The sequence below is a fragment of the Pundamilia nyererei genome, unplaced genomic scaffold, assembly GCF_000239375.1.
Source record: "Pundamilia nyererei isolate P.nyererei 1_Seehausen unplaced genomic scaffold, PunNye1.0 scaffold00168, whole genome shotgun sequence".
In the NCBI taxonomy this organism is placed as follows: Eukaryota; Metazoa; Chordata; class Actinopteri; order Cichliformes; family Cichlidae; genus Pundamilia; species Pundamilia nyererei.
In genome coordinates, this window is record NW_005187569.1 from 303,266 (window position 1) to 315,973 (window position 12,708).

General features: G+C 39.8%; 1 protein-coding gene across 13 annotated transcripts in view; it reads left to right on the forward strand.

Moving 5' to 3' along the window:
* rims1a (regulating synaptic membrane exocytosis 1a) overlaps positions 1-12,708 on the forward strand; it is a 114,637-nt gene that overhangs the window by 94,818 nt on the left and 7,111 nt on the right. For 6 of the 13 annotated variants that reach the window (XM_013914036.1, XM_013914039.1, XM_013914041.1 and 3 more), the window contains 7 exons: positions 3,203-3,292; positions 4,456-4,539; positions 6,122-6,178; positions 6,485-6,550; positions 10,252-10,361; positions 10,452-10,570; positions 12,483-12,643. In XM_013914036.1, coding sequence (XP_013769490.1) covers positions 3,203-3,292; positions 4,456-4,539; positions 6,122-6,178; positions 6,485-6,550; positions 10,252-10,361; positions 10,452-10,570; positions 12,483-12,643 — 687 coding nt within the window. Of the gene's footprint in view, positions 1-1,260; positions 1,280-3,202; positions 3,293-4,455; positions 4,540-6,121; positions 6,179-6,484; positions 6,551-10,251; positions 10,362-10,451; positions 10,571-12,482; positions 12,644-12,708 lie in introns of those variants that run through there. The other 7 variants (XM_013914044.1, XM_013914047.1, XM_013914045.1 and 4 more) reach the window with 5 other exon arrangements.

Here is a 12,708-nt window from a genome sequence, read left to right on the forward strand (position 1 = left end):
CTTTTTGCATGATGCTCCAATATCTTTATTTAGTCTGAAGGCTTTTGGGTCATTCCATGGAAACTGTACTGGTCCTCCTGTTTCTGGACAAAAACCAAACTATGAATTTTGTGTTTCATAGCATATTTTAAAACCTGCAATAATGCACGATTCGAAAGCTCGGGAACTTGTCAAATATCTTTTTTTTTTATTAATACGCTCATTTGTCAGTTAGTTAGCTTGGCCCAGTCACAGGAATACAGCCAACACTATAGCCTGAGATGAGGTAAAATCTAATTGGATAGAAAAATTCTAAATGATGTGTCAGAATTTCTCTATGTGGTCAAAGTTAACACCAGTATGCACACATATACACATATACAGTGCTGTTTGTAAGCCTATGTAAAACTGCATGGCTCTAAATGAATAATATTATTTCATCCAAAAATACTGCTGTTTCACACTTGATTGCTACATTTCCCATTAAGAGAGAAGTGTCGGTGCTACTTAAACAAAATACCAAAAAGTCATTACATATATTGCATGAGACACAGGAGACATTTTGGTTTAGTGTGTTTGGTCACTGGAAACTATATTTTTTGGGGTTTTGTTTTTCCCTTTAAATGTTAGGAACCCAAACGTGACAGTTTTCATGTAATGACTCTTACTGATTATTATTTCTATTTTTAAGTTCACGTGTAGTGTAGTGACTCTTACATTGCCATTTGAGCACACAGCCAAAGAGGTAAGTTACACTATATATACCTTTGTTAGAGGTATATAAAACCCCTATACAACCGTAGCTGTGTTAGTATCTAACCTAGGACACTTTTTGTACTTTTTATACACACAAGTGTATAAGTGTACAAGTGTTTGAGGAAAGGAGGGTGTAAAGTGCTAAGTTTGTCTGTAGAGAAGAGATCTGGCTGCTGCTGACTGTACGCTCTTAATGCAGAGATAATGTGCTTACTTATGCTTTAACACCCTAAAATCTTAGCCAGTGATTTTTGCAATGACCACAATATCTAGAAACATGTTGATAAATAAATCTAAATAATTAACAAATCAAAAATCAATGAGATCACTGGATAAGATGCCACTTCTTTCCCCCTTTGTATCTTTCGGTTGTCCATGCACTCCTATATACTTTTTTTCTGCTCTTCCTCCTTTTCCTTCCGGCTTCCTTTCCTGCTTGTGTCTGCTGCATGCATGCTAACATCAGGAGACCTACTAGGCACAATAACACACTGCCACCTAAGATGCCACTTTTGTTCAGCAGTTTCCGCAAACAGGCAAATAGGTAAGTCTTCAGTTCAATCGGTTCAAATGGAGAAAGTGTCCAAATCTGAAGGGACTTTCCCTGTGTCGACATTTTACCAAGGTAGATCACAGACTGTATGTAAAAGATTGACCTGCTCAGAGTTGTCACCTGTTGTTGGTGAATCCTCAAGATGAACATTTTGCTTTTTGTTTTTTAAATAAATAAAGTTATCCCTCTAAAGGGGACCATGATAAAAAAAAAAGCCCATTAAATATTAATTGCATTATATAGTACTTCAGATGTTTAATTGAGCCCATAAGGTTTTCAGAAAGATCTTTTCTTGAATGTGTCTGCTCTTTTCCCCATGTTTGTTTTCAAATGGACATCAGGTGTCTCCCCCTGCTGGCCATTTTAAAGAATGCAGTATCTCTTATCAGCACACAATACCAAAGGGGCAACAGCACAGGGAACAATTTGCTCGTCACCTGCTGCTTTGTTGCAGACATTTAATCGCTTGAGGACAATTCAGGCTTTAGTTGCCTTAGTAACGCTATATTGTATTTAATATGCAGTCACATTCCAGCCAACAGCATCCTTCTATGGTATTTCGTACAATCACTTGCCTTGAAGTTGAGAAAGTTTACATTTGGACCCGCCCACTTCTCGTTACCAGCGGTTACTTTGACTCATCGCTTCAAGTTACTGAATCCCGACGACTTTTTTGTTCTCTGATTGCCTCATCAGTCCTTGTTGCTTCCTGCGTAGATGTCTTTTTCAGGAGCATCCACATAAGTTATTACATGAGTACATTCTATTATCTTTTTGTTTTCATAGATTCATTTGGCTCATTTTCTGAAATTGATTCACTATCAACAGCTTTTATTTTAAATGACCTCTTGCAGAACTCACACTTTAGCAATCACTGATCAAATGCACTTTTTGAATAACTGGATAAACAACGAGAAGAGCTTCAGTATAATGTTATGTAGCAGAACATTCACTGTCATTAAGGCGTTAATAAAAGTTTCTATCATTTTACTGTTTATTAACAGCAGTTATTAAAGGGTTTCTGCAGAACCTTTACTTGTGTGAACTTGATTACAAAAAATGGCGCCTACTTTTTGTCTGCTGTTATACCTTGAGCGCTCCTAGCCAAGAGCGACAGAGAACAAGTATGACTGTAAGACTTTGAAAAAAGACAACAAAAGAATTGAGTCAGATGACATTTTCATTGTCAGAAAAGTTCTTTGAGGTGCTATTAGATGTTGCTCTTGCTCTTCGCGCTCCATTTGAAGCATACTGAAGCCATCAGACAATTTGTAGTACCAGTGTCAACTTATATTGGACTGGTTAACGGTTCAGTCCTTCCATCACAGCAGGGGCTTCTGATTAGTTTCCAACCTGTCTTCTTTTATTTCTTTAGTTTCGTTAACAAATGCTTCCACTTTTTGAAATTTCCATTTCATCAGTAGCTCCACGCTGCTTGCATATTAAATAAGTAACTCTGTAGTGAGACTGAAAATGGTCATGGCGACATGCCGCTCCACCACACATCTGTGGTCTAATGATGAGGTGACACATCGGTAAGGCACACACACACATTGATGATGGTTGATGGTTAACATGGATGTTTAAGTGTTCCGCGTTGGGAAAAATGCAGAGATCAATCAGTCTAGTTTTGGCAGTAACAGCTAGAAGACACATTTTCCTCCATACTCCATCTCCATGTCAACCATTGCAATGTACAGACACTGCCATCCTGACACCAGCTGCGTCAGTCATGGTTTAATTTCTTAGAACAGCATTATTAGGGAAATCTAACCAGACTTTCTTTTAAAAGACTTTTTCTGTTTGTCCATTGTTTTTCTCTTTGTGTCTGTTTTTGTCCTCCCACCCTGTCTCCTCTCCATCTCCTCCTCCTCTTCCTCCATTGGATGGCATGTTGTGCTGTGGTGCCTCTAGTGATCTGCAGCCTTCTCTGGACAGGGTTAGGAGCGCTAGTGCCAACTGTCTGGCTCCAAACAATCATGCCCCCTCACCAGAGACTGAAAGGTACCAGCCTCTGTACCCAACCCCCTTCCTGTAGTCCTCCTGCACTTCAGCTTTCCCTGGTCTTTGTAGTTCCTTCACCTCTGAATGATCCTACACTAGCCTGATATCATCCTCACCCCACCTACACCACTATTGTGCACCACTCTACTATTCCAGCAAATCCCCTTTGTTACCTCTGTCCTCAAGGTTGTTCATGATGATGTTGTGATTTTCGCAAAGTCTCATTGGCAAGCAGCATTCTGAGTATTCGGGTCAATTTAAAGACAACTTCATAACCAGCTATCAGACAAAGGAATCAGTTTACCTTACTTGTACCTTACAGTTTTTGATTTGTCACTTCCTTGAAACTATTCCCAACATTAGACGGTCGAAAGGATGTACTACGAAGCAAGATCAGTTGGTTAGCAAAAGTAAGGCTAAATGATGCAGTTTTACTAATTCTAAGAGACACAATAAGTAAACCTCTTGAGCCTATAGACTGCAAATAAATGATGGATGTAGTCACTGTGATGTCACCTGTTGGTTAGTGAAATCCCTTTGTAAAACCTCAGGTGAAGCATTAATCAAAGGTAGACCCACCCTGCAAGCAAAGATTAAAAAAGCCTGGGTCTTCTGAACTTGCTTCGCAGTAGACCGTCTTTTTTAGTTACTTTTGTCTTTTCAATGCTTAATACAAAAGTCCTGTTGGCATTTGTCCATTTAATTCAGAGTCACTGTGTCGTTCATGTTGTTCCTTCTGGTTGTAAAGTGATAACATAACTGCACTGTAAACGGTGGGATTCACGTTTTAATGCAGAAAAGAAATGCCCAAACAATTGATCTTTGCTGTCCATGAAAATGAGAAGAAAAGCTAAAGCTAAAAGAAAAATATAGACTTGCGTTTAAGTGTCTAGAAACACAACACAAAATAAAGCTAATGTGAAAATGGGGAAACATTTGCGAACAAACTTGCCATATTCAGTTTATAAGGTGATAGCGTGCTAATATTGTGTTTACAGCCTGTTCTGTTACTCCCAGGTAGTCAAAATGTACCCATAGCAATGGCAAGCAAAATCAACTTTTTACTGTGCGCTTTCCTGACACTGGAAAAGCGAATCTCTTGAATTTTTAATGACTTGCTGATTTGGTCCTATGGGTGATGTATTTTGTATGTGTACGCATAGAAAATCTTTGTCCCATTCCCTGCCCCGAAGACGTCCGGCAAGTCCAAGGATTCTTATTCAACATGCTTCCCCTGAAGATGACAGGTACCCTTTTGTGGACCATTCTCACCCAATTGCTTCTTGTTGGAGCTTGACTTGTGCCTTAAAATCTCACGCCATTATGACCCAAACACTAAAGTTTGCCAAGTTACTTTCTTTTTCTTTTCCTTTCTTTCTTTCTTTTTTTCTTTTCTTTTTTTTACAGTAGTTTTAGTAAGAAACACATTTTTGTCAAACCCAGTGGAAATATTCTTGGCTTAGTTGGGTCCTATTGGGTTGAGGCAAATGCCAAGCTCTTTTTGCCAGATTGTTATATTTCTATGAATGACTAGTAGTGATTTTACAATTTAACCTTTTCAACTTTCCAATTCGTCAGCTCTCCGCAAGTTTGGCAAGTGACTTTATCTTGTATCATATAAAACAAGTGTAATTAAACAAATTTTAGTACAAAATATAGCACAAACTAGCCTAAACTCAGTACATGGGGTAATAACTACCCTGACTTTGTCCTAATGATGCAATAAATAACAAATGCCAACTGATTAGTGAGCTTTAGAGGTTTGGATAAGGTTTAGATCCTTAGTAAAGGGGAAGTCTGGACATGACTTTATCTACTTCCAAAATCAAAAAGAGGAAAAAGTCTAAAGATTTGGCAACACTTGTAGTACAACTTCATTGCTAGACCAATAGGTTTTGGCTTTCAAATTTCATGAGGTCATCATAAATCAATTACAAAAGATATTTTAGATAACATTTATGAAAATATATGACCAGCTTTGGTTGGACTTTGCCAGACTAGCTTTTTCGTTAATCTAAGACTGCATGCTAGGCTACGCTAACACCTTCTAGTTGTAGTTGCACATCAAGCAGACAAGAATATATACAAGAAATATAGGTTTATTGCTATTGACTTACCTTTTACTTAGACTGCATTTTTATTTCGACAAATACAAGATAAAATCACAATCTATTATCACTTTTGGCAATTTAGCCTTCTGCTGCAAACTTTAGTAATAGATGAGCTGATCTCAGTGAGAGTGAATACGATCTACAAAGTAGAACTTGTCCCAATGAAAAAAAAGTCCTCTAGGCATATACAAGTTAGATTTTTTTTCTTTAACTTTGTCGCTCACATTGTGTAAAGGGTTATTTGTGTGGCTTTTAGTGTGTGGGTTGTGTTCTTCTGGCTTGCCCTTTAATGCAAAGAGTGGTAGCAGCAGTTTTTGGTCGTGATTGTTGTTGCTGTATCTTTGTTTAGTTGACTTTCTGTTCTTTGTGATTTTTAGTATCAGGTTTGTGCTCGTTTGAAGTTAAGGTAGTTTGTACTGGCTCTGGTGTGAAATCCTGCCCTTTTGCATTTGCTTCCCGCAGTCTCTCCGAGTTACATTTTTGTTTTAGGAATTTGCATCCGCAGCTTATGTGTGCTTTCCTTCTCCTCTTAGTCTTGAGAAGTCTTTTTTTGAAGGCGTATTGCTCATTAGTGGTATAAAATTCATGCAATCCACAATTCATATCATAAGTGTGATCGTGTATGTGTGTGTGTGTGTGTGTCTCTGTGGGTGTGTTTGTGTTTGTGCGTGGGGCGGTGCATGGATCATCCTTGTCATCTTCATGTCCGTGAATGGAGAATATGGATGCTACTTCCGTCTCAAGAGAGTTTAATTCACCTCAGTACAAAGAAGAGGTACACACACATTTATGAACACACACACACACACACACACACAGGCACACTTACAGATGAAGCATGACTGTATAACACCCCTTATTCCTATCATCATCATACCATCCATCACAGGATTCCACCTATTTCCTGTTTTACAGATCATAAACTTATAAGGCCGCTGACGGCTCCAGACAGAGTCAGGCCCTTCTAAATTGAAATGATTTATCCACCATCACGCTCTCTTCCATCCCCTCATTCACCCATCCATCCATCTTTTTTTGTTCTGTGGTGTATTGTCCTTTTTACTCATCCACCATTCTCCAGGAAGCCTCGGACCCTGGAAACACCTGAAAGCCACACTCTTGGCAGGAAGCTCTTTGACAGTGGCAGGTAAGGCGTGTGCGGCACGCTCAGCGTATTTCAGGTGGCTTGTTTACACACAAAGCTTCTTAGATGCATTCACCAGCTGGGAAGAAGCTGTGTTTTAGTACTTGGTAGCAGATATTAGTTATAAATAGGTCCAAGTATTTTTTGAGGCCCTTAATGCTTAGCCACAGTTAGGCACAACCACTGTGAAAGTTAGCATGGATTTCTAAAATTTCGAAGTCACAATGCTAGCACCTTGGCTGCTACTGTGTTTTGCTGCTAGAGCCAGAAGGTGGCACATTTGCATCATATATATCTGCTAATTAGAGCTAAGTAAGCAGACTAATAAATTAGCATTAATGGACTGTACCAGACAGCAGGTGATCTTATTTGTCATATAATTATACTAAAAATATCCGAAAAAGCACCAATAGGACAAACAAGATGAAGAGAACCAGGTCACTGACACAAATGACACTAGTCCGATTGAGTAAAGTTGCCTGTATCAGCATTTTAATATATGAGAGTCTGTGGAGATTGTAGGACATGCAAGGAACCATTGCAGGAACAGCAGTTTTGACACTTTGATTTTCAGTTTAAGGGGTTGCCACGGTCTAATTTCAAGCACAAGCTAATTAGTGAGTTTAATTTCAGTTATCACTTAGGGTCCTTTTTCATTGGCTGTTTCTGTGTTGTCGTGGTCAGAAAGAGCCTGTAAGTGCACATTGATTTCAGTGGAGATGAATGTATCTGCTGATCTGCAGTGACAGTGTAGTACATCATCGTGCAATAAATGATCGAGATATGGAACATAGTGTCAGTACGTGTTTCCCAAGGGCTCCATGTGGTCCTTGTAAGCATGAAAGATATTCTGATACAAATGTTATGTGTCACACCAGGAATTTATGCTGCTGGTTTTACCACATATGTTTCGTAGGGCTTTATTTTTTAGACAGTGCTATAAAAGTGTTAGATTCTTCCACTGCATGTATACTATAGAGATGCCCCTTTGTTTAGGATACTAAAGACTTTTAGTTAAGTAGTAGGAAAAGTCACTTTTTTATATAATGAATAATTGCTACTATTAGCATCTCCAAAGTGAAAGTGCTAAAATGCTTATAAAAAAGGAAATTAGGTTCTGTGTTTAATATTTTCTTAAACATTGGAGCTGCTGATAATGACATGATAATGTGTAAAAATGCCAGTTATTAACACTGAGTAGAGTACCCAGGGGTCAGGGCTTCATTGTTCACATGGAAATATGCAGTGAATCAAAGCCTTAATTGCGCAGCCAGCTAAACATATTTAAAAAATAATGCAAACACTTTTTCATTATAAGAACATCTGCGTTATACATTGCCCTCTGTAATGTTTATATAGACACCAATCAGCCACAACATTAAAACCACCCTGTAAAATTTTATGACACCTTGGGAGAGATCTGTAGGGACATGGAGTCTGCATGCCTCCACAGTTGTTCTGTTGCACTGGGATGCTGGCATCACATCCTTTGGTTTGCTTCTTTATTACTTCCTGTTGATGCTTTGCCAGATTTGTCAGAGGTCTCTTCCTGTTAAAAGGGAGTTCTTTCTTCTCACAATCACCAAGTGCTTTCTCATAGAGGGTTGTCACCTTACAATATAAACGTATTGTAAACTGTAACAACTGAAATCAGTGTGTTACTTGTTTTGCCTGGTTTTAATGTTGGGACTGAATCTGGTAAAGGACTGAAACTGCTGTGTCTTCCATCCAGATCCATTACTATATTTGGGTCCAGCTGGTCCAGTGTGCAGTCTACTACCATAAACACAAGCTGACATATGCTGGTTAGCGCTATCTGAGGGACATGCAATCACTTGCGACTTCAGGCTGTGAACACAGAAGCATAAAACTATTAATAGTCCTCATTGTGTTTGGAGGCCTGGTTAAAAGTGTAGTGATGCTTCAGTGCAAAACTTTTTCATGCTTTTCTTATGAAGTTTGTATTGTTAAAATGTTAATTAAATTTAAACTAATGTTACTCATAAACGACTCTGTTTAGGTTTGCCTTCATTTAACATCGTTTCTTGTATATTTTATGGATTCTTCCTTTCCCCCCATTTTTCCCATTCCTCAACCTCATTTCTGTCCCTGCATGCTGCTGCTTACACACTGTATTGCTGGGCTCTGGGTTTTTATGGCACTCGTGTCGATGTACACCAGAAACAAGTCCACCTCCATTTAAATGGGCTCCAGGGGAAAGAAAGCCCCACTGTGTCCCCTTGGTAAATGGATTCATCTTAAATCAGCCTTCCTCTAACTCATTTAACCAGAGGCAGAGTCTTGTTTGCTCACTGTAGAGACTCGTGGAGAGGAAAGACACAGGGCTGCTGCTGCTTCTGTCAGCATTTGTATGTGTGTTTGGTGAAATGTCTTTGCTGCATCTCATCAGATGCTGCTGCTGTTTGTGTAGTTGTTGTATATGTGTTGTGTGGACTCTGCAGTCATTGTTTGTATGTGTCATTTCTGAGTGGATGTGGAAATTTTTGGTAAGTGTTCATATCTCAACATTTTAATACTCAGACAATGAATAAGCTTCATTTAACAGTAATTTTATCAATGACCAGGAATATATCTGCTCATGGGTGAGCTAAGGGTGCCTCTGATTTACAAACCCAGTAGAGGTGTGTATTGTATTGATACCAACGCTGGTATTGGTATCAGAACGATACTTTGTTTCTAACCTCTAAATTCAGCACATAGTCCAATAAATTGTGTTAAATGTGTTCAATCATTCCATTTACATTCCAGGTCTCCTAAAATCCAAGTTACAAAACTTAAAAACTTGAAGGTTTCAAGAAGACTTGACACTAGGATGAAACCACAGACTGATCAAGAAAATGTTTAGATTGAGTGAAAGGGAGGCCAATTGTCAAAACAGCCTTTTACTCAGCCAGACTTTTTCGCAATCAGAGACGTCGCCCCCTGCTGGCCATTAGAAATAATGCTGGTTTATAGGCACTCATACATTTGTTTCACTTCTCAGATCCAAAAGCTACAAACCACTTCTTTGCAGTCTATATTCAAATAAAATGACAAAATGTCATGAATAACCCTTGTTATTAGTAGTGCAGTGGAAAGGAGCCCCAAATTTCAAGATTTCTAGTAGGAGAGGGAATATGTGTTATGTGAGAATGGATGGATGTGTACAGTCGTGGTGGGATTTGTGCCTGAAGGCTTTCACTTTCTCAGTGTGTTGTTTCACTGTTTAAATCTTGATTTGCTTCTCTTACTGGCAACAGAGTCCCTCACTGTGAACCCCAAACAAGCCTCACTTTGCTTCACTCTGTGAATATGATGTTTGATCGAAATGTTGCTGCTGCTGTTGTCTTGTTTCCAACGTCGATGTTCCTCCTATAGCTTCTGTCGTCATGTCTTTGTTTTGCAACCTTATGTTAAGTGATACTCGCCTAACGTCAAGAAATGTGAAATTGCAGCAGGTTCATCCAATGTCGAGTACTTGTCAACATTTTGTTCACTGTGTGAATGGGATGACGTGAAGACGTCAAATTCCACCAGCGAATGGCACTCTCGACTGCAAATGTGATGACTTTAATATCGTTTTCCCTTCTTCCCATCTTCACACTTTTCATCCTTCCTTTATATTCACACTTCTTCTCTGCACCATGTCTCCCCTTCCCCTCTCCCTTCTGTTTTCTGCTTTCCGTCATGTTGTTTTGTGTTAGGGGGCACCTCCAAAGTGGTGGGTCTCTTTCCTCCTCGGTGACGTCCTCATCAACTCGCAGAGTGAGGCAACTCCCACAGCTTCCCCCCAAGAGCAGCACTGTAGAACAAGGTACAAAGAAAGGTTGACCCATATAGGGTCATCTTTGTGCAGTGTCCGATTAAGTACTAGTTTTTCGAGTTTCTTTCCTTCACCGTGCAGCCCTGGTAGCAGAGGAGCGTGTCCGTCAGCTCCAGATGAGGGTTCATTCCAATCGGGTCTCAGCTCCAGCCACCTCCAGCCAACAGGACCTTGACCGAGCGCTCAAGAATAAACGAGAGGTAGCCTGACCGTTCGCTTTAAAACAAGCTTGTCTGGAGAGTGGAGGAGGACAATACAGGTTCCAGCCAGACAGAAAGAATGAACCATAATGCTGCTCAAGTGCATCGCAGCGAATTGCATTGACTGTCTGAGAAAGTAATAAATTACAGTACAGTAATGGTGAAGACCACTCCATAAAATGAATCATTTCCAAATGGGCAGCCACTCAAGAACTGAGTTAACGCTTGGAATCTTGAAATGTATAATCCATACCGGCTGCTTTCTCTATTTTTTTTTCCCTTAGAGAAAATAGTTTAATATTGATATTGTGATGTTTAAAAATATGTACATGCCAGTAGTTTAACTTCTTCTTTTTGTCTGTGTGATGCATTACAGAAGGCTAATCAGAAAATAAAGCATGTTTTAATATAGCAGACAGAACAAACACAACATTTAGGTGGAAGGTGATTAGAGCTTGGATGCATCTAAGCATCTAAAAGCATTAGCAGCAGCTGGAGTTCCCAGTGTACAGTAGTCTCGTCCCACCTAACAACTCAGATTGCTGGTTGCCCTGTAATTTGTCATCCTCCTATATGGCAATGCATGAGTGTCTGTCACTGTACTGAACTCAGGCTTGCATGGACTTTAAAAAGATTTAAAAGAGGGGCATGGCTAAGGTGATGTCACCCACTAATCCCAAGTAGCACATCTGACTGGCAAACCAAGGGAGACATATGGTAGCACACAGTAGGTTTGTGCTGCTTTATCACCCCTTTTCACTCTAATGCGTACTATGATTTACGAAACAAGCAGCTTAAAACTAATGATTGAGACCATAAACATGTCAGGAAGTTTCCTGAGGCCATGAAAAATGGAGTGAAATGTGTTCTTTCCCTTTAGCGGTCCACACAAGAAGACTTCTTTATGGAAACCTCAGAGTTGCCCTCTGCTGGTCATTAGAAAGATTGCAGTTCTTCCTCTTCACCCTCACTTTTCAGACCAAAAGATGCATCATGATGCACAGTCTATATGGAGAACACCTGGTTCAAGTTTTAGATTTTTAATAGCTTGTACACCAAATGTAATGTTGTAAAATCCCTTTCTGTAACTAACAGCAATTTTCTATCAATCAGCGTGTTGTGCTATCAGCAAATGGACCAATCAGGATGCAGCAGCAGAGCGCTAGCATTTTATATTCAATTCAATTCAGTTTTATTTACACAGCGCCAAATCACAACAACAGTCGCCTCAAGGCGCTTTATACTGTAAGGTAGAGCCTACAATAATCCATTCAGAGAAAAACCCCAACAATCATATGACCCCCTATGAGCAAGCACTTTGGTGACAGTGGGAAGGAAAAACTCCCTTTTAACAGGAAGAAACCTCCAGCAGAACCAGGCTCAGGGAGGGGCGGGGCCATCTGCCACAACCTGTTGGGGTGAGACAAGGAAGACAGGATAAAGACATGCTGTGGAAGAGAGACAGAGATTAATAACAAGTGTGATTCAGCAGAGAGGTCTATTAACACGTTGCGTGAGAAAGGTGACTGAAAAGGAAATACTCAATGCATCATGGGAATATTGAAAGTAGGCTTCCATATAAGGACATACCAGACATACCATCTTCTTATTGTTATATATTAAATTCATTCATATTGATTGAGTTTGTCAAAACTAAAATAAATGTCAGGTTTATTTTAGGGGTTTTTCCCAGAAGAAAGTGTAAATAATTATTTAAATTTAGCTTCGTCACTTAATCACTGAAGATGATTGCAGGTGATTACAATCCATCTATTGCTCATGTATTGTTACAGCTTTAAACCTGGAGCATGTGATTGGTGTTGAGTCACCATGGCGATGGCTTGAGAATTACTTGCTTCATTTTCACAGCAGTTTTCTAAAATATCTGTTTGATGATGTGTGGTTCATGCAGCTCTATAAGGACCAGAGGAGGAGTAGTGAAAATGTTTCCCACAAGTCCTCAGACAGTGATGTCAGCGACGTCTCAGCCATCTCTCGAACCAGCAGTGCCTCTCGCATCAGTAGCACCAGCTACATGTCCATCCAGTCAGAGAGACCCCGGGGACGCTTCAGGTACACACACACACACACGCGCGCGCGCGCACACACACACACACACACACACACACACACACACA